At 54.8% G+C, this 20,242-nt stretch overlaps 1 protein-coding gene across 1 annotated transcript; it reads right to left on the bottom strand.

Moving 5' to 3' along the window:
- Nucleotides 1-5,113: 5,113 nt before the first annotated feature.
- Nucleotides 5,114-19,737, bottom strand: NDUFA10 (NADH dehydrogenase (ubiquinone) 1 alpha subcomplex, 10, 42kDa). The gene is made up of 11 exons (XM_006866791.1): nt 19,664-19,737; nt 19,558-19,568; nt 17,039-17,203; nt 16,126-16,341; nt 15,402-15,488; nt 14,984-15,105; nt 12,575-12,654; nt 12,232-12,286; nt 11,065-11,150; nt 9,116-9,224; nt 5,114-5,182 (listed from the first exon to the last, which is right to left on the bottom strand). The coding sequence occupies exons 1-11, from the start codon at nt 19,729-19,731 to the stop codon at nt 5,114-5,116; spliced, it is 1,068 nt and encodes a 355-aa protein (XP_006866853.1). The 5' UTR covers nt 19,732-19,737.
- Nucleotides 19,738-20,242: the final 505 nt, after the last annotated feature.

The following is a 20,242-nucleotide window of genomic DNA, read 5'->3' on the forward strand; positions in this document are numbered from 1 at the left end:
CTGCTAACCAAAAGGTCAGAGGTTCAAACCCACCTATACAGGGTCACTGTGAGTCAGAACTGACTTAATCACACTTAACAATGATCAACATGGAGTCTCGTGTGGTGCTGTAGGATAAACACTTGGACTGCTAACTCAAAAGCTCGTGGTTTAAGCCCACCAGCGAGTCCTCGGAAACCCTCTATAAGGTCGGTCGTTGTGAATCGGACATGACTTGAAAGCGTTCAACAAAACCAGCAACCTGTGGCAGAAAGCAGAGACAGAGACCAGGAATCGACACTCATCTCGGAGGGGCCCGTAGAGGCAGGCTGCTGACTAACACGTTCTCTGACAGGTTAGAGATTTGGGTCCACCCAGAAGTACCTCAGAAGAAAGATCTGGCAATCTAATTCCCAAACAACAGCCACTGACGATCCCGCGGAGTGCTTGCCTCCAACAAACAACGTCACTGACAACATCCGCCTGAGGGAACGAGGCAGGAGGCCTGGGATGGTTACCCGGGTGGACCCGAGGGGACAGAGGAAGCAGAGGTCAGTGATAAGGAGGGACCCTCCCAGGAAGAGTTGGGGGAGGACCCAGTCAGCAAAGTTTGCACAGGCTTCCTTGTGCTTACTCACCTGTAGTGAACAAGTCCACATCTCTGATGTGAAAAACCTGAAACTGTTCACTGCAGATGAGTAAGCGCAGTCAAGCGTGTGCTTACTTGGCTGACTGGATCCTCCATCCCTGACTCTCCCTGTCAGAGACTGTACATTGGAAAAGAGGCTTGGATTTTGTGGGAAGGGGCAGCGGGGTCAGGAGAGAGATAGATGCCAGCACAAGTATGCCTGTGTTTACCTTGCTCACCGTGCCCTCCTGCCCCGTCAGGGACTGTAAAGTGAAGAAGAGACTTGGATTCTGTGTGAAGGGGCTGTGGGGTCAGGGAGATATGGATACCAGCTGTCCCTAGAAGCAGAATCTTCGATGGGGTGAAAAGGCGGGAAACTGCACTACAAATAAGAAAGTTAGCCCGTGCTTACCTGGCCCACGGAACACACAATTTGTGTGGCCATGTATATTTGCTGTAGAAAGCACAGGGGACTCTGCGGGCTGAAGGTTCTCACCCCCAGGGGGCACATGACCCACGTGGGCTCCAGAGATGCCCACCACTCCATCTGCACTCGAGACCTACCAAGGGAGTCTCCTGTGTTCTGATGGATATTTGCACAATTGCTAAATCCTCGCTAGCCTCTGCTGTTGCTAAAAAAAAACCCTGGTGGTGATTCGGGTAGGCACTGGGCTGCTAACCGCATGGTCAGCAGTTCCTGCCCATCACCGCTCCTTGGGGGGAGGAATGATGAGGCTGTCTGTCCTGTGAAGATTCAGTCTCGGAGACCCTTAAGGACCACTCCACTGTGTTCTGCCGTTAGAAGCAACTCCATGGTGGTGGGGATGGTTTTTTAATTTTCACTGTTTGTTGTTAGGCGCCGTTGAGTCCATTCTGACGCATGCAACCCCGTGTACAACAGAACCAAGCACTGGCTGACCCTACGTCACCATCGGGAGTCAGCGCTGGATGACAGTTTCTGTGCCATTCCATCCTCCAGCTGGGGGTTGGTCTTCAAATCCTGGGTGGCAGATGGTCAGAGAGCAAAGCAACCAGGAAAAAGACCTACTTTTAACCCTGTCAGGAGCAAATCACTCTCTGCTTTGAATGTTTCATTGAAACTGTATGTTCAGTAATGGAAGGCATTGTGAATGAAATAGGGGGAGAAAGTGTTTTGTTAGGCAATGTGGAATTTGACACATTAGTGGGATGCATGTGTCCCAGACAGTCTCTGGTGCTGGGTTCGGTGGAACGAGGCCTGTTTCTTTAGGCTCAAGCAGTTACACAAGGCCCAGCAGATGGCAGCATGTGCTGAAAGTGGGACAGGGGTTTCCCATTAAACTCCAGAAGCAAAAACTACCTCAAACCCACTGTCATTGTCAATTCCAACTCATAGCAGCCCTGGGGGACGGAGCAGGGACACGTCCCAGGGTCCTGAGACTAACCCTGGGGGACGGAGCAGGAACACGTCCCAGGGTCCTGAGACTAACCCTGGGGGGACGGAGCAGGGACACGTCCCAGGGTCCTGAGACTAACTCTTTACAGGGGCAGAAAACCTCATCTTTCTCCTAGGGAGCAGCTGGTGGTTTTGAACCGCCAAACTTGCAGCTAGCAACCCAGGTGGAAAATGTAGGTGGGCCCTATTTGTCCTACGGGTCACAAAGGGGCTCAGGAGGATGAGATGGGTGTCCTCCACTGATGACCCTTTGCTTCTCATTCTGGCAGCCGGGGCTGTATGAGCTCATGAGATAGAGGCTGCATTTGGTCTGCTGAGCTGATGAGACTCTTGGAAGGGCATGGTGTTTGGTGGACCAGACTCGGTGAAATGAGGGACCCGTCATGGTACATGTGACCACAGCGGTCATGGAAGCAGACTGGAGCAGTCACCTGGGCAGCAGCTGGCAACATCTGATGAGAAAGAGGCTGTTTTATGTTAATTCACAGGTCGGGGTCTTTTGAGCGGAGGCCTGGTGGTGCCATGGGTTCAGCTGAAAGCTAACAGGTCAGCTGTTCAAACCCACCTGCTGCTTCATGGAAGAAAGATGAGGCTGTGTGCTCCTGAGAAGACTTAGTCTTGGGAAGCCTTGGGAGCAGCTCTATTCTGCCCTACAGGGTCACTCGGGCCAGCAGTAGTAGGGGCTGGCCCTTGAGTCTTTTCTGATCAGGCTAAAACTATTAAGTGTTTTTGTTTTTACTCATGAATGTAAAACCGGTAAAAGCTGGATAAAGCCAGACACATCTGCTTCGCCAAATGGCAGTGATTAACAGACTCTTGATGATGCTGTCTGAAGAAGTCCTGTCCATCCGCCCTCAGGCCACTCCTGCTGCCCGCCTGTTGCCAAGGGGATGCACAGCAGCTGGATCTTTCTGGATCTAAATGACCTTCTCTCGGCAACACAGCAGGGCTCAGTGTAACTGGGGCTCTGGCCCGTGTGTGGTCAGCTACTCGTGCATTTTATGTCACCAAATACAGCACGGCACACACACAACCACAGATGAGGCGCCACGCACAAGGACAGTACATGCAGACGCAGCACATGCAGGACCACAGACACAGTGACAAGCATTCCACTCGCCTCTGGCCACTGCCACACACCCTTCCCCCTGGGGCCTCCCCACCCCACAGTACTTACAGCCCTCTTCACCACGACTCTGCAGGTCCCCCAAATCCACAGACGTAGGGTGGGCAGCCACATGACACATGCACCAAGTATACCAGGAACACATTGCCAGCCTGCAAGACCACCAGCAGTCAGTGGCCTTTGTGGAATGGGATGAGCATCCCAGCAAGGCAGTGGTCTCTCCTCCCTGTTGTCCTAGACACCCCAGTACTCTGTCCTGATGTCACAGGCTCCTGCAGCAGGTGACCACCGGGGCTACCACCGTGAGGGGCTGTCCACTGAGGCCGGCCAGGCCGGGCTGGCATGACATTCCCTCAAGCAGGTTATAGGCCCTGATCCAACAGAAGCTGTTTACGGAAGTAACTGGATCCCTTCACTTCCATGGGGCTACGTAGCTACTGCCTGGCCTTAATGCAGTGGGGGCCTCTAGCCCTGTGAGGGTCGCAGACACTTTTGTGTTGCTGGATCCCATGCTGCTGAGAAGAGACAGGGACATGAGCTTCCTGCCCGGCCCCTTCCCCAGCATCACGGCGTGGGGGTGGGGGGACACAGGGGCCTGCGCTCTCTGGGGGCCACATGGGTGAGGAGCCTGCCGGGGTTTTCTTTTCCGGTCCCACTTGCTCCCCATGGGCTATGAGGGCTGGGGCCTGGGACTCAGCCAGGGCTGGACCACCGGAGCCCACCAGAGGGGGACAGTAGCTCCTTTCTCAGTGAGGATGCAGCACTGTGGCCCCTGGATCTGGAACTCAGCCTCAAACCCACTGGGGAAACTTTTCCTGTTTCCGACGTGAGAGAGACGGAAAAGGGAGCAGAACCCGGCCCCTTCTTCCACCAGGCTCCACACAGCACTGCCCAGCAGAGCTCTGCAGGGGCATGCTGTCCACACATGGCCAGGGGCCATCTCAGCGCAGGTGTGGGCTCAACAAGGGAGTGCACTTCCAGGAAGCCCCCTCAGCTTCTGGTTTAGGGCAGAGGCCAATAAAGGAAGGGACTCTGTCAGCACATTTACTGCCTTGTGCGCCCTCAGCAGCCGCTTAAGTCATGTCAGGCAAACACATCGCCCTCTTAACCCACGGTGAGCGGCCGTCAATTTTGCTGTTTTTTCTCCACTTTTTCTTCCCCTTTTGCTCTAAGGTAGCCATTCAAATAGGGACGTCAGGAAAATGCCTCAAACCCCAGCAACTTTCTCAATGACACCAAACACATCAAAGGAGACCATGGGAAAGGGGAGGGTGCTCAGGTCCACACAGAATATGTCTGCGTCTGCATGCAGCTTCACAGAAGCCACACATGTGGACACACACCTCCACATGTCTGTATGTGTGTAGTTCCATAGAATCCAAGCACACGTGTGTGTGTGTGTGCAGCTCCACAGACTCCATGGGGATATGGAGGATCACACGTGTGGACACACACCTCCACATGTCTGTATGTGTGTAGTTCCATAGAATCCAAGCACATGTGTGTGTGTGTGTGTGTGTGTGTGCAGCTCCACAGACTCCATGGGGATATGGAGGATCACACGTGTGGGCACACACCTCCACACACAGGCTGTGTGTGTGTGTCTGTGTGTGCCTGTGTGTGTGTGGGGGTGTACCGCACAGAAGCACCTCGATTTCCGGAGTCTAAAGTCTGAAAAAGATTTCCACTAGCAGCTGTTCATTGGTAGCAGACCTTTATTATTTGCTTTTTGTCCAATGATAATTACAGATCATTCTAAAATAAGGCTAGAAAGTTCTAGACCTGACATGGAAGCCCTGCCCCCCAGCCCCACTACGCTACAGGTGGAGCACGCAGACTGGCCTGGCCCTGTCTCCTGCGGGGTGCTTTCTGGTTTGTGTTCTAAATCGCCGGGCAGGTGGGACGTTCCCGCGCCATCCCGCACATCTGCAGGGGAGGGTCCCGCTCACTTCAGCCAGATCCAAGTGTCACCCACGTCAGCGTTGTACCCGGGCTGGTACTTGCGGCCCGGCAGCTGCAAGAGACAGAAGCAGTTACTACATGGCTGGAGCCCGTCCTTCCCGCCCACGTGCAACACCATCTCTGTCACATGCTACACACCCCACGAGCTGGCCACCTTGTCCACCTAAACCTTTGGTCCACGTCAGAGCCCACTGATGGGCTCCCATGTGTGTCCAGCAGGACAGGACAGGCCCGGCAGCAGAGGAGCTCACAGACACGCTGAAGGCAGCCCTCGTCTTCCCCCATGGGGTCCTGTCCGGAGAAGCCCTCTCGGCTGCCAGCCCTGCCATCCAGTCCGACTCCCAGCAGCCCTGGCAGCCACAGCGGAAACACCCCCGGGGTTTTCAGGGCTGTCATCGCAGTGGATGCGATGGGCTCATCTTCTGCCGGAGCAGCTGGTAGGCCGCCGGCACCGACCATGCGGTTAGCGGCCACACACGTGTCCACTGTGTGACTAGGCCAGCAGAATTGGATCTGGGGCAAACAAGAATAGTTGGGCACAGCCACAAATGTCCCCAAAGCTGGGACAAAGGCAGGACTTGGCCGATACACACCTGTCCTGGCTACGTGCCCCTCATACTGGGGCTGTGGGAGCAGAGTGCACAGAGATCTGACACAAGCTATGGAAGCTCCGCTGTCAGACCAGGAAAACCTCTGAGCTCAGCTTAGCTTGCACGCTACAAAATGGAAGCCACGTGTTCAGGGCTCTTTCTGATCCGTTCAGAGCAAGACACACTCATAGGCGACACACACACACATATCCATCTTGTACATTTGCCCAAAGGAAGACGTACTAGAACCATGTTTAAACCCAACGTGCTGCTTAACTGCACCAACCAGCAAAGGGCACACACCGGCCAGCCACCCCCAGTACCAGCCTGTGGAGAGGGGCGGGTGGTGGGAGGAGGGAAGGTTGGAGAGCCAGTCTCCAGTGGTGCCCCCGTGTGCTCGTGGGATGCAGGACACACTGCAGAACATGTGCCCTGAAGCCACTTCTTTGCTTTGGAGCCCCAATGGCGCAGTATGTTAAGCCGCACCCAGGTCAGCAGTTCGAACCCACCAGCCGCTCCCATGGAACCCTACGGGCAGTTGTCTGTCCTGCATGGGAGCTAAGAGCTGGAACTGGTGTGCCAGCAGTGGGTGTGGTTTGGGCCTTTCTGGGGCTGTTGTTGTGGCTGTTAAGTGCCATCAAGTTGGTTCCAGCTCATCTGGACCCTGTATAGAGTTTGTGAGGATCGGCTGGTAGACTTGAACCCCTGACTCTGTGGTTCACACAGACCCACCACCACTGTGCTAGGTACTTCCGGTAAACTGGTCTCGTGCTGTTTGTTTACTATCAGCCTGTCATGGTTCCAGTGGCTTCTGAAAAGGGGAGGAGAGAGAGGCAGCGTCCAAAAGGTGCACCCCATCTCCAGTGAGAGACACTGATGGTGAAAACTTGAGCCAGGAGACCGTGCTGTCGTCCTAGCAACTCTCTGGGCACGAGACACCCAGTGGAGATGTGCTGGTCCCTTAAGTGGACACAAGATGGGTCTGGAATGTGGAGCCCAGTTTAGAGGACATTCTAGAAACAGACAGAGGCCTCATCAAGTGTTTGGACAAGGACTTCAGAGCCGCAGCACGTCCCTAGGACGTCCTGAGGGGTCCCGGACACTGACAGGGACGAGTCCAGTTCCAGGATGGGGAGCACTGATGGAGATGCAGCACCACTGGGAAGGGCCTCTGGTCACGTCATCTCACGTCTGCACTCTCCCAGAGCCAAGGGCGGCCAGGACCTCTCTCTAGAGTAGCTTGTACCTGGGACCACTCAGCTAGGAGGGACGTACCTGAGACCACACAATGAGGAGGGACACACCTGGACCACACAGCTAGGAGGGACGCACCTGGGACCACATAGCTAGGAGGGACACACCTGGGGCCACTCAGCTAGGAGGGACGTACCTGAGACCACACAATGAGGAGGGACACACCTGGACCACACAACTAGGAGGGACGCTCCTGAGACCACATAGCTAGGCCAACAGGGTCTTTGTTCTACCCAGACAGAGCCCCAGGACGTTGACACTGACAAGGAGCTGAGAGACGGTGACTCGATGGTCAAAGAGCGAGATGAGTGTGTGTGTGTAACGTCACAGACGGGCCAACAGCCTGAGGGATCTGTCCACATTTCCAACGCAGCATGTGCTGACTAGTCACATGATCCTCTGCCCTGGGGACCACGAACTGGTCAGCCGGCACCCACCCACATGCCTTCAGTCTACAGGGAGGCCTAGGGAAAAGGAGTGAAAAGAGCATAGAACCTTCCCACCAACCTTGTGAAGACCCCTCGTACAAGACAGCACGTGATACCCCCGACACTGGGCAATACCAGACACAGGTGATGAAATGATGTCTGTGATATTTAAGAAACAGACAGAACTGAAAATATAGGCATGCACTAGGATCCTATGTATCTATCCGATTGAGAAGACACAGGCATTAAGGAGAAGAAACGAGCCCCACCCTGAACCCTGCAGGGAACACAGAGGAACCTGAGAGATGGTGGGGGGAGGGGACAGACCCAAATGGGAACCCACTTGGTCAGCACGCCTCCTTTTCCCAAGAACCCAAGAGGCTACCGAGCAATTTCTAACCACAAAGCATCCCCAAGTTCAACGGGGACCATAAAGTATGCACGTGGAGTAATGGGTGCACTCCCATGGGTCTAGGCAGAGTGCGGCCGACTTTACATTACGCCTCATTCTGCAGGAGAGATCAAGCAAAATGCAACATCTTTGCCTCTTACAAGAAAACTGTAAAGAGAAGACAGCCCCTCCCCTCAGCATCTCCAGAGACCCCCCTGTTCCAGGAAGTAAGTGGCAGTACACACCGCCCCCCAACACTGAGCTAGCCTACCCCCTTGGGGAACGGCCCCAAACCGCCCACTCGCTGTTGCTACAAACCATCAATGTCTGATGGAGCTCAGTCCAAGCCGAGCGTCTCTCTCTCTGCTTCCGGACCCCCAGCTGCAGAGCATCCACGGACCTGCCGCCGTGTCGCTGCTGCTGCTGGGAGCCTGCGGGCCGGAACACACAGCGGCCTTACAGGTGACAGGAGGACACGCTGCCTGTCCCACGAGTTTCTGAATACAGAGCCTGCGCACATTTTGTCTCGGACAGTTTGATATTTTACAACCAAGGCCAATGGGCATGTTCTCTGGTCGCTCCCGCCTCATTAGTGACAGATGTAGGACAAGCCATGTAGACTTCTGATTTAAAGGTACAACTTCACACGTTAGCCAAGAAAGGGTCACCACCTTAGCAGACTGGACACTGTGGTTCCAGGGAGGCCAGGGCTGGCAGGTGTCGCTGGGTGCAAGGTCCTCTCTCTAGACCACCTTAGAATCATAGAATCTGCCGGGATATGGACTCAGGGGGCTCCCTGACCAGCCTCCCACACATTCGAGCGGCCATTCCACGGCCTTCTGCAGAAACGTGGCATTCACTGTTTACAGACATGAGGCAGTCTCGCTATGAGACCTGGGTAAGAGGGGCGGGACAGAGCGTGCTTTCCACACAAGAGATCCACTCCCCAGCACCCACCGCCCACACACAGGCCGCCCCCCAGCACCCACCGCCCACTCACAGGCTGCCCTCCCAGCACCCACCGCCCACTCACAGGCCGCACCTCCAGCACCCACCGCCCACACACAGGTCGCCCCCCCAGCACCCACCACCCACTCACAGGCCGCACCCCCAGCACCCACCACCCACTCACAGGCCGCACCCCCAGCACCCACCGCCCACACATGGAATAACACACATCACCCAGCGCCCAAGGAGCCGCAGTCGAGGCTGTGCAGGCTTCACCCTCAGTGGGCGGGGCCAGGCCGCAGTGACGGGCACACACAGCAGTGGCAGGAGGAGGTGGCCAGAGGCCGGTGGGCAGCCTGTGTTAGCAGGCTTACCTCTCGGAACTTGCGGAAGAGCCGGTCGCTCTGGTGGGCTCCAACGGTGATTTCGGGGAGATACACAGGAATAGTCGTGTAATTTAACACCTTCAGCTTATTCTGAACCCTGGGAAACAGTATGAAAAGCCTAGGTCACACCAAACCATGTCCATCCCCACGGAGTCACTGCGAGAGCAGGCGTCCACCACGAGACCCTGGGAGCCTGAGGACCACTCTCCGCAGTCTCACTTTTGGACTCAGACAGAGTCAGCGTGTGTTGCCCAGGGTCAGATGTCCTCAGCACCACTGACCCACTGCTGGCCGCAGGGTGGGTTCCCGACACTGGCCGACTTTACAGGAGCTGACTGCCTGCTCTCTCTCTCCTACGAAGAGGCTGGTGGGTTTGAACCGCCAACCTTGCAGTTGCAGCCCCACGTTTACTACCCTCAAGGGTCACACCAGCTGCTTGCTGTCCTGTTCCCGTGTGGCCACGTGGGCCTCGAGGACAGGATCAACGAGCCACAGCACCCGCCTGCAGAGTCCGATGTGCTGCCCTCTGGGCACCGGGGCACCAAGATGTCCCCCATCAGCACTGTACCCGGCTGGATGCTGGGAGTGCGAAGCTTCGCGACGACTAACAGACTCTAAATTCAATCTCATCTGGCTATAACCACACACTTGAAGATGAAGTGTGTCCTGAGCTTACAGAAATAATCACTAAAACTAAATCTTCATTCCAAAGGACTCAATCAAAGAAAGTAATGAGTCCACTTTCCCATTAATGAGCAACTACGACTCGACGGCACGTAACAACAACAACAACAACGGCGGCTCCAATGGGACTCCTCTGAGTGTAGCTGGTGCTTACCAAACTCAGACACAAAGCCACAAAGGAGGCCACTGAGTCCAGCCCACGACCACTCCCACGTCCGTCACTCCACGCCACGCCAGCAGTGGAAGCTTCCCAGCCATGCGTACTACCAAAGGGAACACTGTTTCCTTAGTTTGAATGTTAAGTGCATTGTATTTGTCAAAAGATAGTAAAATATTAAAGATGAAAAACATCCAGCAAGCCAACAGACAGCACTCAGAGGAGGAGCGCTGGGCTGCAGGTTCTGCCAGCGGCACCCCTGCTGCAGTAAGAGACGCCACTGGGGTGTCCAACGACGCTTTCATCCCCAGTCCATCCTCACAGCAACCTGATGGGACAGGCCTGACTCAGGGCAAAACCCCCGCTCCCCCCACCCACATGACCAAATGCAGTGGCTCCATCGGGTCCCCTTGGCTGCCAGCTCTACACAGTCAGGCAGGACTTCTTGCCAGGATGCCACTGGGTGGGCTCGAACCAACAACTCTCAGAGTAACAGCCAAGGACGGAACCTGGCAAGACCTCTCCTCCAATGAGAAAGGTAGGGCCAGGCCCTCTGAGCCCTTAAGTGAGGGAGCCCCATCCAGCGGTGGGGGGGGGTCGGTTACCACTCATAGCAACGACCCTGTACACAGGTTTCCAAGGAGCGGCTGGTGAGTTTGAACTGCTGACCTTGCAGTCAAATGCTTCTCCTTTGGTGCCACCCCAGGACTTCTATTAACTACTGCTATTGCTACTATTGTTAAGTGCCATCAAGTTGGTTCGACTCCTAGCAACCCTATCCTGTATAGGGTTTCCGAGGAGCAGCTGGTGGATTTGAACTGCCGACTTTGTGGTTCGAAGTCCAGCGCTGAAACTACAGCGCCACACCCAAATCGGAAAGTGCCTGGCACACAGTGGAAGCAAACCGTCTGCTGCACTAATGAGAATGCGTTTGACCCGAGCGCGTACGAGCGAGCCTGCTCAGACGGCAAAGTGTTTACTGTCTGCACTGTGAGTGCTGAACCTGAACCCAAACCATTTCACACCTTCACCGTTTCTAACGCAGGCGAGTAGACCCAACGTTCCGCACAGCAGCGTTCCAATGTCCTGAACTTACAGCATCCGCAGATGGTAAAAAGTGCGGTCATCCTGATGAAGCCAGGGCCCCTTCTCATACGTCAGATACTCAATATCCTCTACCACCTAGAACGGAAGAAAATCAATACATGAAGTAACAAACAGTCACACATGACTTAAACACGGACTCTCACTGACACAGGTAAAGGAAGGGATACTTTAATACATTGTAACTTTAGCTGCTTGGCAAAATCATCCCAGGAAAGTTTTATTAAAAAAAGAAAAAAGAAGAGGTAGGTGGTCTTCAGTGAGAATTGTGGGGTGAGTGTTTATGTCGATAAACAGCCTGGGCTGGGAGAAAGCACAGGTGAGGAACAGAGACGGCTCGCTTTTCCCTGAGTCACCTTTGCCAGGCCTGCTCCACGGTGCCAGTCACCCACCCTGCGCTGTCTTCTAGCACCGCGAAGCTTTCTCTTCTGGTGGTTTCTGTGTTTTAATTTTTTGTTGTTTTAGTCATCCACTCAGTTTATTTTATGTACTTTAATAAATGCTCAATTGTTTCAATACGATTTTAAAATCCACTTTACTGACTTGATTGTTATTCCTGAAAGTCCTAACTGTACTCAAGCCCGCTGTGCGCACACACACACACACACACACACACACACACACACACACACACACAAAGCCCTATTTCTAGACTCTCCACTCTGCTCCATGAAGTCCTCAGGAAGCCCCGCATAGCACCATGGGGCTTTCGTCCTCATCCTTTTGTGGAGTGGCTCGGCTTTGTTTTGTTATCGGAGAAGGAAGGCAGATGCCCATCACTCTGTTTCCAAGTTCCCTGGTTCCTACTCATGAAGCTCCCTGACAATTCCACTGAGGTGAGTTGGAATTTCTCCAAAGGCACTGACTCGAGTGGGGAAAGAGGCACCTTTAGGTAAAAGACACTAAGTCTAGCAATCCATCAATCCAGCGTTTAAACAAACTTACCGGCGCACACAGCCTTCCCGCATCGCCTTCCAGATCAAACACACTGAGCTACCGAAAGAACACTGGAAACCTCAGGCCCCAGCTGGTGGGGAGCGTGACCCGCTGACTGGGTATTTTGTTCTGATTTCAAAAACCAGATATTTTGAAGACTAGTGGAAACCAAACTGACTACCTGATTTGCAAAGACTTTTTACGTTTCGACAATTTTCCTCACCTTTTCTGCATCCTGAGCTTCCCTGGTGCTGTACTGTAAAACTTCACACTTCTCGCTGCAGGGAAAGGACGAGATTCAGCACCACCTTATCAAGTTCACCAGTGCATGACGTCACTCTCCTAGTCGAGTAGTGCGGCACTGTGGGAGCAGCACTGCACCAGGTCACCTGCAAGGCTACTGACCCACCCACCAGACACTCCTCGGACACCCAGACAGGGGCGCCAGGAGCTGGAACTGATAGCACAGCTTCCCCTCCATCTAGTAGGCGCTGTACTGGGCGCTCCGCGAATTCTCTTACATGAGGACACTCGAGGTTACACTGTCGCTCGGTGGCCTGGCTTACCTCATTTCAGGAAGGAAGGTCCTTTTGTAGGCGTTCTCGATGTCCTGAAGGTACGCAGAAGTGATCTTCTTCTCATGTGGCTGAACAAGAGCAGACAAATGAACCTGTGAAACACCTGCCTTACATCTCTTTGAGCCGAGCCCATGAAGGATGACAACTATCATGCACGCTGCTTCCTGAGAGGAACTCCTGCCAGGTCTTCGGGATGACACCAAAGGGTCCCATCATCAGATGATTCTCTTATAATACCACTGTGCCTGGGTGAGCCCACGGCATGGCCTTTGTCACCGGCTCCAAGACACACACTGAATGTGGTCAGGACACCCTTGGACACTCATCCCCGCGGGCTAGGGAGCACAGAAAATGATGACACATAATGGGGGGAATGCCCCCAGCTTCCTACCCCTTTCTCTACCACCACCAACCACATCTCCCACGTCCTCAGCATGCTCGCTTCCCTGGCATTTTAAGCTTGCCCCACCTATTTTATAAACTGAAAAGTCCAACTGAGTGGCAAGTGTCGATATTCAAAAGTTCTAACAGCATAGCATAGAGGAGCCTGGAGGTTACAGTGGGTAAGCACCAGGCTGCTAACCACAAGATCAGCAGGTCAAACCCACCAGTCCTCCAAGAGAGGAAGACAAGGGTGTCCGCTCCTGTAAAGACTGAGAGCCTTGGAACCGTGCGGCGTAGCCCCACTCTGTCCTCCCAAGTCCCTAGCAATTGGGACTGGCTTTTTAGCTGTGCGCTTAGCTCAGCAATGCTAATGGCTCGCTTGACAACCTGTTTTATTTTGTGACATCCATCTCTACTAACTGCTTGCCACCTGTTTCTCCCCGTAGAAGGTCAGTTCATGAAAGCAAGGCCCGCGTCCACCCTGCTCACTGGGTGCCCCCAGGGCTGGGTGTCTAGCAAAGAGGGAGGGAGGGAGGAAGGAGCTGGCTGTGCTGACTCGCAGGTCGATGAGACGCTGTCACACTGCAGTCTGTGGCATTTCCTGAGGGCCTCCAAGCTGTACACTCGTAACAGGTGAGCATCACGAAGTCTAAACTACAGCTCAATGATGCTAAGTGCTATCGAGTCGGTTCTGACTCAGAGTGACCCTGTACAGGGTTTCCAAGGAGCAGCTGGGTTTGAACTGCCGAACTTGTGGTTCAAACTCACCCTCGTCCAGTGCTTATCCTACAGCACCACCCCAGAACTCTAAGCCAGTAGGGTGCTCCCACTATTTCACTTAGTGAGTACCAGCCTGAACCTGCAGCTCCCTCCTATTGCCACCAGGTGGCAGGCTTTCAATGTCCACATTATACAGCATACGCCCCACCCAAACCCAGTGCCCTGGAGTCCATTCCGATGCCCAGTGCCCCTACAGGACAGAGAAGAACTGCCCCATAGGGTTTCCAAAGTTGTCATCACATGGAAGCAGCCTTTCTCCTACACTGCGGTTGGTGACTTTGAACCGCTGAACTTTCAGTGAGCAGCACAACACTGAGCCCACCGTGCCCCCAGGGCCCTAAATTATGCATCATCCTTAAGCACAAACTCTTCATGGAGAAACGCACCAGGGGCAGCACCCAGGGTGCAAGAGATGCCGCCAGGGTGCTTAGGACTGAAGAGAGGGAGCGACAAAGGCAAACAGGACTCTTCCGCTGGCCTTCCGAGAGTCTGTCACTCAGAGTGCACGCAACACCTGTGAGGGTCTCAGCACCGAGGACAGCTCCCCTGCAGCCTCACTGGACCTGGGAGCGCCCTCTCCCACGAGCCTGGAGGGTGAGGGCGGGGCAGGCCTTGGGCCTCCACAGTAGCCTGCCAGCCCCCTCAGCTAGACAGGTACCAGTGACTTCTAAATGGGGAATTCTAGGTGACTGGCTCTATAGGGTAAGCACGGGACTGTGAACCACAAGGTCAACTATTCAAGCCCAGCAGTAGCTCCACAGGAGAAATATGGGGCTTTCTGCACCTGCAAAGATCAAGTCTTGGAAAGTCTGCACGGGGCTGTGACGGATTGAAAGCGACTCTGCAGCACTTAACAGCAGTAAGACAGCAGCCACAGATCAATTCCAACAAAAACTACAATCTAAAGTTTGGGTGGGGGGCTCACTGCTCCAACGTCCTAACCCTGAGCAGGAAGGCGTGGGGGGCGCCGAAGTGACAGAGGAGAGCCACGAGGATGGGGAACATCACATTCGCTTTTAAGTAATAAGACAAGAAAACTCCACCAGAGAATCAGTGTGCACGCAGAAGCCAGTTCGGGCACAGGTCCCAGCCGGGCTCCCACACACAGGACTCCGTGGTTCTTGAGCTACAGGGTACACGGAACAGCAGTGGGGAGCCTGACTCAGCTGGGTCCTGGGTGTGGGTGTGAGATCAGAAGCGAGCGGCCCAGGAGAAGGGGGAACGTCTGCTTACATTACCACTCTTCTGCAGGCGGCTTTGGATGTCGGCCACAGGCACGTCGATGAAGATGACCACGTGAGGAGGCAGGTACTCGTTGATGGTGATCTTTTTCACCTCATTGTAGTGATCCACGCCTGACAGAGCAAGGGTCGGTGTCACCAGGCTGCCCACACAAGCTTCTCTCAGGAGGGAAGGTCAGCGTAGCTCCCCACCCACTGACCTCCCTCGGGTCCACTCCCCTCCGCGCTACTACCCCACAGACAGCAGAGCAGAGGCCCAGGATCAGGACACACGCTGCTGTCCTCGGTGGGGGTGCAGGACAAGCACAGCTCTTTCAGGAAGAAGGGAACCCTAGTTTACTAAGTGAGGGCCTTCATCTAACCCAACGCAGGCCCTGATGGCCCCCGGGAGCTCGGGGGCAGAGACTCACACTGCTTCCGGATGTACCCTTGTTTGTACATGGCCTCCAAGAAGACGAAGTCGCTGTAGATAGAGCGTTCCAACACAACTCCCTGGCCTGTGGAACCAGGAGACACACAGCTGAAGGCGGCAGTTACTGCCCACCCCAACAACACCCACCCCCCCAGATCTAGTCACCAGCACTCAGAGGCACTTGCAGGTGGAGACCTTTTACAAGGTCAATTTTGCGGTTTTTGCCAACAGCACGTTGCTTTGCTTTACTCCACAGCTAAAAGGCTGAGGGGTGCTGTCTCCACACCCACTGTGCTGCTCCCCAACAAACGCCTGGGTCCCAGCAGGGCGTCATCCCCGAGGAGCGGGCGGTGCTGTCTTAGCCCTCAGCAGTAACCCGCCCAAAACAGACCATGCTACTAGCTCCTTGGGAAGAAGCCCCAAGTCCCTGTGGGCTTCCAAGTCCCTTCCCGCTGACCCACCTGCTGGACCTGTGTCCAGTCACACGACTGAGCATCGGTCACTCAGACAGCTAGCAGCTTCAGGGAATCTGCCTGCAGCCACCTTCATATCGGGGCCTCTCAGGGTTAATGTCTACCCTGTGGATGCACAGGCCCCAGGCCCCCTCCTCTGCGGTTCCCCAGCCTCACTTCACCCCACGACACTGAGGATCCGGGGACATTCCGTGCAGCCCCCCGGGAGCCTCACTTCACCCCACAACACTGAGGATCTGGGAATAGAACCTGTGCTCAGCAGATGTTCCAGGGCATCCGCGTACTGCAGCAGGCGGTTGGCGTACAGCCAGGACTGCAGGCGGTAACTGTTGCCGTCGCTGCTGCTCGGGTCATCGTAGAATTTCTCCAAACTACAGTTGCCACTGAGCTCTACGTCCATCGGCTGCCCATCTCCGGTTATGCTGTCAGCATAGTGCACGCCAGCCTCCGGAAAGTGCCTGAGACCTGAGCAGACAGAGACACCGCCTGGACCAGCCGACTCACTCGAGCTCCTGGTCACGATGCTGTGAGATGGCACAGGTCCCAAGGGAATGGGTCCCAGCATGCATGTGGCACACGCCTGGGCATGAAATGGGCCCGTGGCTGCATCCCTACAGGAATTCCCCATGGAGGAGGAAACCCTTCCATGTGGAGGCAGAGGACACCTGTTAAACACACAAGGTGCCAACTGCACACAGACTCCACAGCAGAAGGGGACATGGGGCTTCGGCTGTGTGACAGCACCCCTGCCCCTCCGGCCTGAGTTTACCCATCTGTACAAAGAGCAGCAGCAGGTCCCTGGGACACAGTGATCCAGCACTCAGCTGCTATCAGAATGGTCACTAGTTCAAAGCCACCAGCAGCCACTCTGCCTTGGAAATCCTCTGGGGCAGTCTCCCACCCCCCGCCCCACAGGGAGCTCCTGTCAGACACTGCTCACAACGTCAAGAGCAAATTCCTGTTTAAGAGGACAATCCATGTACTTCCCAAATTGGAAAGATGCCTAGCAGCTTTTGACCAGTAAAGATGATAAATGTGAAACAATCTACATTATAAGCATTTCATACATTTTAAATGTCCACCATGAGGTCACTCCGAATATCAAATTGAGCTGAGACCTGACCCACCCCCCCAGGAGAGAAAACCACGGGCTCACACCCACCGAGCTTCTCCGCAATCTCTTTGGCAAGTTTGCCTTTCCCAGAGCAGAGGCTGCCGTCCACGGTGATCACTTTGCTGTACTTGGTCAGTTTTGGGGTTGTTTTATCACCAAGTATGAAGGCCAAAGGACCATACTGTACTTTGTGTGGTGCAGTTGTATGAATCCCTCCCTGAAAACACAAGAACAGCGGCATTCAGTTCCCAGGAATGGCAGCAGCGCAAAGGCCTGAAAACCCTCGGTGAGAAAACATTGCACCCACTACCTACACCGGTTATTGCCAGGACCGCCTGGCCCCTCCCGACCCCCTGGAACAGAATATGCCTACAAAAAGCCACCAGAAGGAAGGCAGGAGAGAAGAGGCAGAGGGAGAAATCCTGCCTTGTATCCTGCGAGCGTCCCACTGACCAGTAACAGATCAACCCTGAACTGGAACACCCGCACTCTGGTCCCCAAAGCTGCTCTTCCTTACGTGTGTCCACTCCACTCCCACCAAGCACAAGAGAGCAAACATGAGGCACCTCTGAGCGCTCCCTCCTCCTTCCAGCTCCATAATCACTACAAAGCCCACTAACCCTTCAATGTGCCGGGCATGGCGTCTACCTCAGCCAGAATGAAAAGACGGCCTCAGCACCGGTCCCCAGCCTCCCCAACAACCAGCCCCAAACACATCTGATCATGTCCTTCCTGAGAAAAGAATCCAAACATCACATTAAAAAAAGAAAACTGAGACGTCTTTCCCACACACATGATGAAATAACCTTAATATATACAGAGGTTTCATACACCAAAGAGTACAAATACACAACTTGTTTTCAAAGTATTAAAAATGAGTCGGAACCGACTCAATGGCAATTAACAACAGTGCCATCGAGTCGGTTCCGACTCACAGTGACCCTGTATAGGGTTCCTGAGGAGCAGCTGGTGGGCTTGAACTGCCAACCTGGAAGTTCAAACTGACCTCATGGCCCGGTGCATTAACCCACAGTGCCACATAGCCATACAAAGAATGCACAATTGTTACAATAGGAGACAAACAAAATACTATTAACAAGGAGCCAAGCATTTGTCCAGGTTGTCAAGCTAGGAGAGACAACATTCTTCAGTGAAGATGTGCTGAGCTAGCAGAGCACGCTGGCCTACATGGAGCTGGAACGGATGCAATGAGAACATATACAGATCAGGGCAAAGCGTGCCCTACCAGGATGCTCAATGAAACATGGTTCCCGCATCAACACGGTTACCTAGGTGGCTTCCACCGTTTTGCTGTGGTGGTCTCAATCCTGGGTGAACACTGGTGTATGTCACAGCCCTTATTCCTCTAGGATATATATATACCACGTGTTGGAATTGCTGGACACACCATAGCATGTTCTACAATTTTCCTAAAATAGTCCATCAATGCAAGAATGGATAACCAAACGATGGCACATATACACAATGGAATACTAAGTACCATTAAAGCATAATGATGACTCTGCAAGACATGAATGAACCTGGAGGATGTTACGCTGAGTGAAACTAGTCAATCACCAAAGGGCAGATACTGTATGGGACAGCTGTGATAAAAAGTCAAGAAGGTTTTCATGCTAAAAGAAACATTCTATGATGGTTATCTGGGTAGCAGGAGAAGGGAGGGTCAGCTGCTAACTAGGAACATGGGAGACACATACTACCTAGGCTGAAGGGGCAAATAACAACAAAAAGTTTTAAAATTCAAAACAAACAGAAGTAAACCTTTGAGCTCTGGTAGCATAGTGTTTACGAGTCGGGTTGCTAACCTCAAAGTCAGCGGTTCGAAACTACCAGTTGTTCCGCGGGAGAAAGACGAGGCTTTCTGCTCTTGTACGTATTTACTGCCTCGGAAACCCTGGGCAGGGTCGCTATGAGTCGGAACCGACTCCACATAAGCACCACCACCATCACCAATGCGCAAGGTCAAAAAGTAAGGTACGAATCTGTATTATGTTATATTCAAACCAGTTACCGCTGCGTCACCTGACTCATGGCGACCCATGTGTCCGAGGAGAACTGTGCCCCTAGGTGTGCCAAGGGCCGATTCCCAGTAGGTTGCCAGGTGGACTGGAAGCTAGCAGCTGAGTGCATTAACCACACAGGACTGCCACCCGGGGTGCTGGAGGAGCCAGGCCTTGGAGAGGGGCATCGTGCTTGGTAAGTGGAGGGTCAACAATGAAATCACACAGCAGCCACACCGTGGGTTCAAACGGAACCAGGTGAGGACGGCCAAGGGCCAGGCGGTGTTTCCGGCCAACGCGGAGCCCTGACCACTTCTCTGCGTCCCCTTTCAGTCCCGTGCTGCCTGCTGACCTTCGGGCACTGACCCACTCGGGGACGAGGCCGGCTGCACCCCGAGCACAGATGACCGCACAGCTGCTCAGGTCCCTCCCTGCTTCCGGGGTGCTGGCACGGCTCTGCCCCGGGGACGCTGCCCACCCCGCCGCCCCGTGCCCACACAGCCGGCTCGGGATCCGTACAATGTAGGATAGAGGGTCAGCGCTGACCGCGGGCCCGCCTCTCCTGGACCCGTCACCGAGTGACCTGGAGAAGCTCCCCGGACCCCGGGAAAGGGCCGGGCCAGCTCCCGCCCGCCGCCGCCTCACCCGGCACTGGCCGCCCGCCGCCAGGCTCCGCGCGCACGCGGACACCGGGGCCAGTCTCAGGAGCCGCGAAGCCATGGCCCGCCGCTCCACACAGGTTCAAGGACCCGAAGGGACGCGGGCGCGACGGGGTCCTTGCCTGCCGGCGACGCACGTTCATAACGTCACGGCCGAGGTGTCCACGCGGCGCCTGTTGGGAGCCTTGCAGGCGGTAGGCGGGTGTGCGTGGAGGGCGTGGTCACCTTCCCGGATCCCGCCTCCCTGTCCGGGGGATGTCGCCTTCCCGGCCCAACTCCCAGTCTGGAGGTCCTTTCCCGGGTCCCACCTTCCTGTCTCGGGGTCGCCCATCCCAGCCCGGACCATCCTCTCCGATCCGCCCCCTTTGTTTGGGGGTGGCCCTCCCGGGTCCCTGGTCCTCCATCTGGGGTCGTTCTAGGAATCCAATCCACCCTTCTGGTGGTCACACTTTCCACGTCCTGACTCCCTATGGGGGGTGACCCTTCCATCCCCGCCTCCTTCTCTGGAGGTCATCATCGTGGTGGTCGCCTTCCCGGGTCCCAGCCCCCTATCTCGGGGTCTCCCACTACCC

This window comes from Chrysochloris asiatica, unplaced genomic scaffold (genome assembly GCF_000296735.1).
Source record: "Chrysochloris asiatica unplaced genomic scaffold, ChrAsi1.0 scaffold00096, whole genome shotgun sequence".
NCBI lineage: Eukaryota > Metazoa > Chordata > Mammalia > Afrosoricida > Chrysochloridae > Chrysochloris > Chrysochloris asiatica.

Coding starts and splice junctions, on each gene's coding strand:
- NDUFA10 (XM_006866791.1), bottom strand. CDS start 19,731: ATGGCTTCGCGGCTCCTGAGACTGGCCCCGGTGTCCGCGTGCGCGCGG. Junction 16,342..17,038: donor AGAGATTGCGGAGAAGCTCG/GTGGGTGTGAGC, acceptor CTGTCTGCTCAG/GTCTCAGGCACTTTCCGGAG. Junction 12,287..12,574: donor ACCTTCCTTCCTGAAATGAG/GTAAGCCAGGCC, acceptor CTTTCCCTGCAG/CGAGAAGTGTGAAGTTTTAC.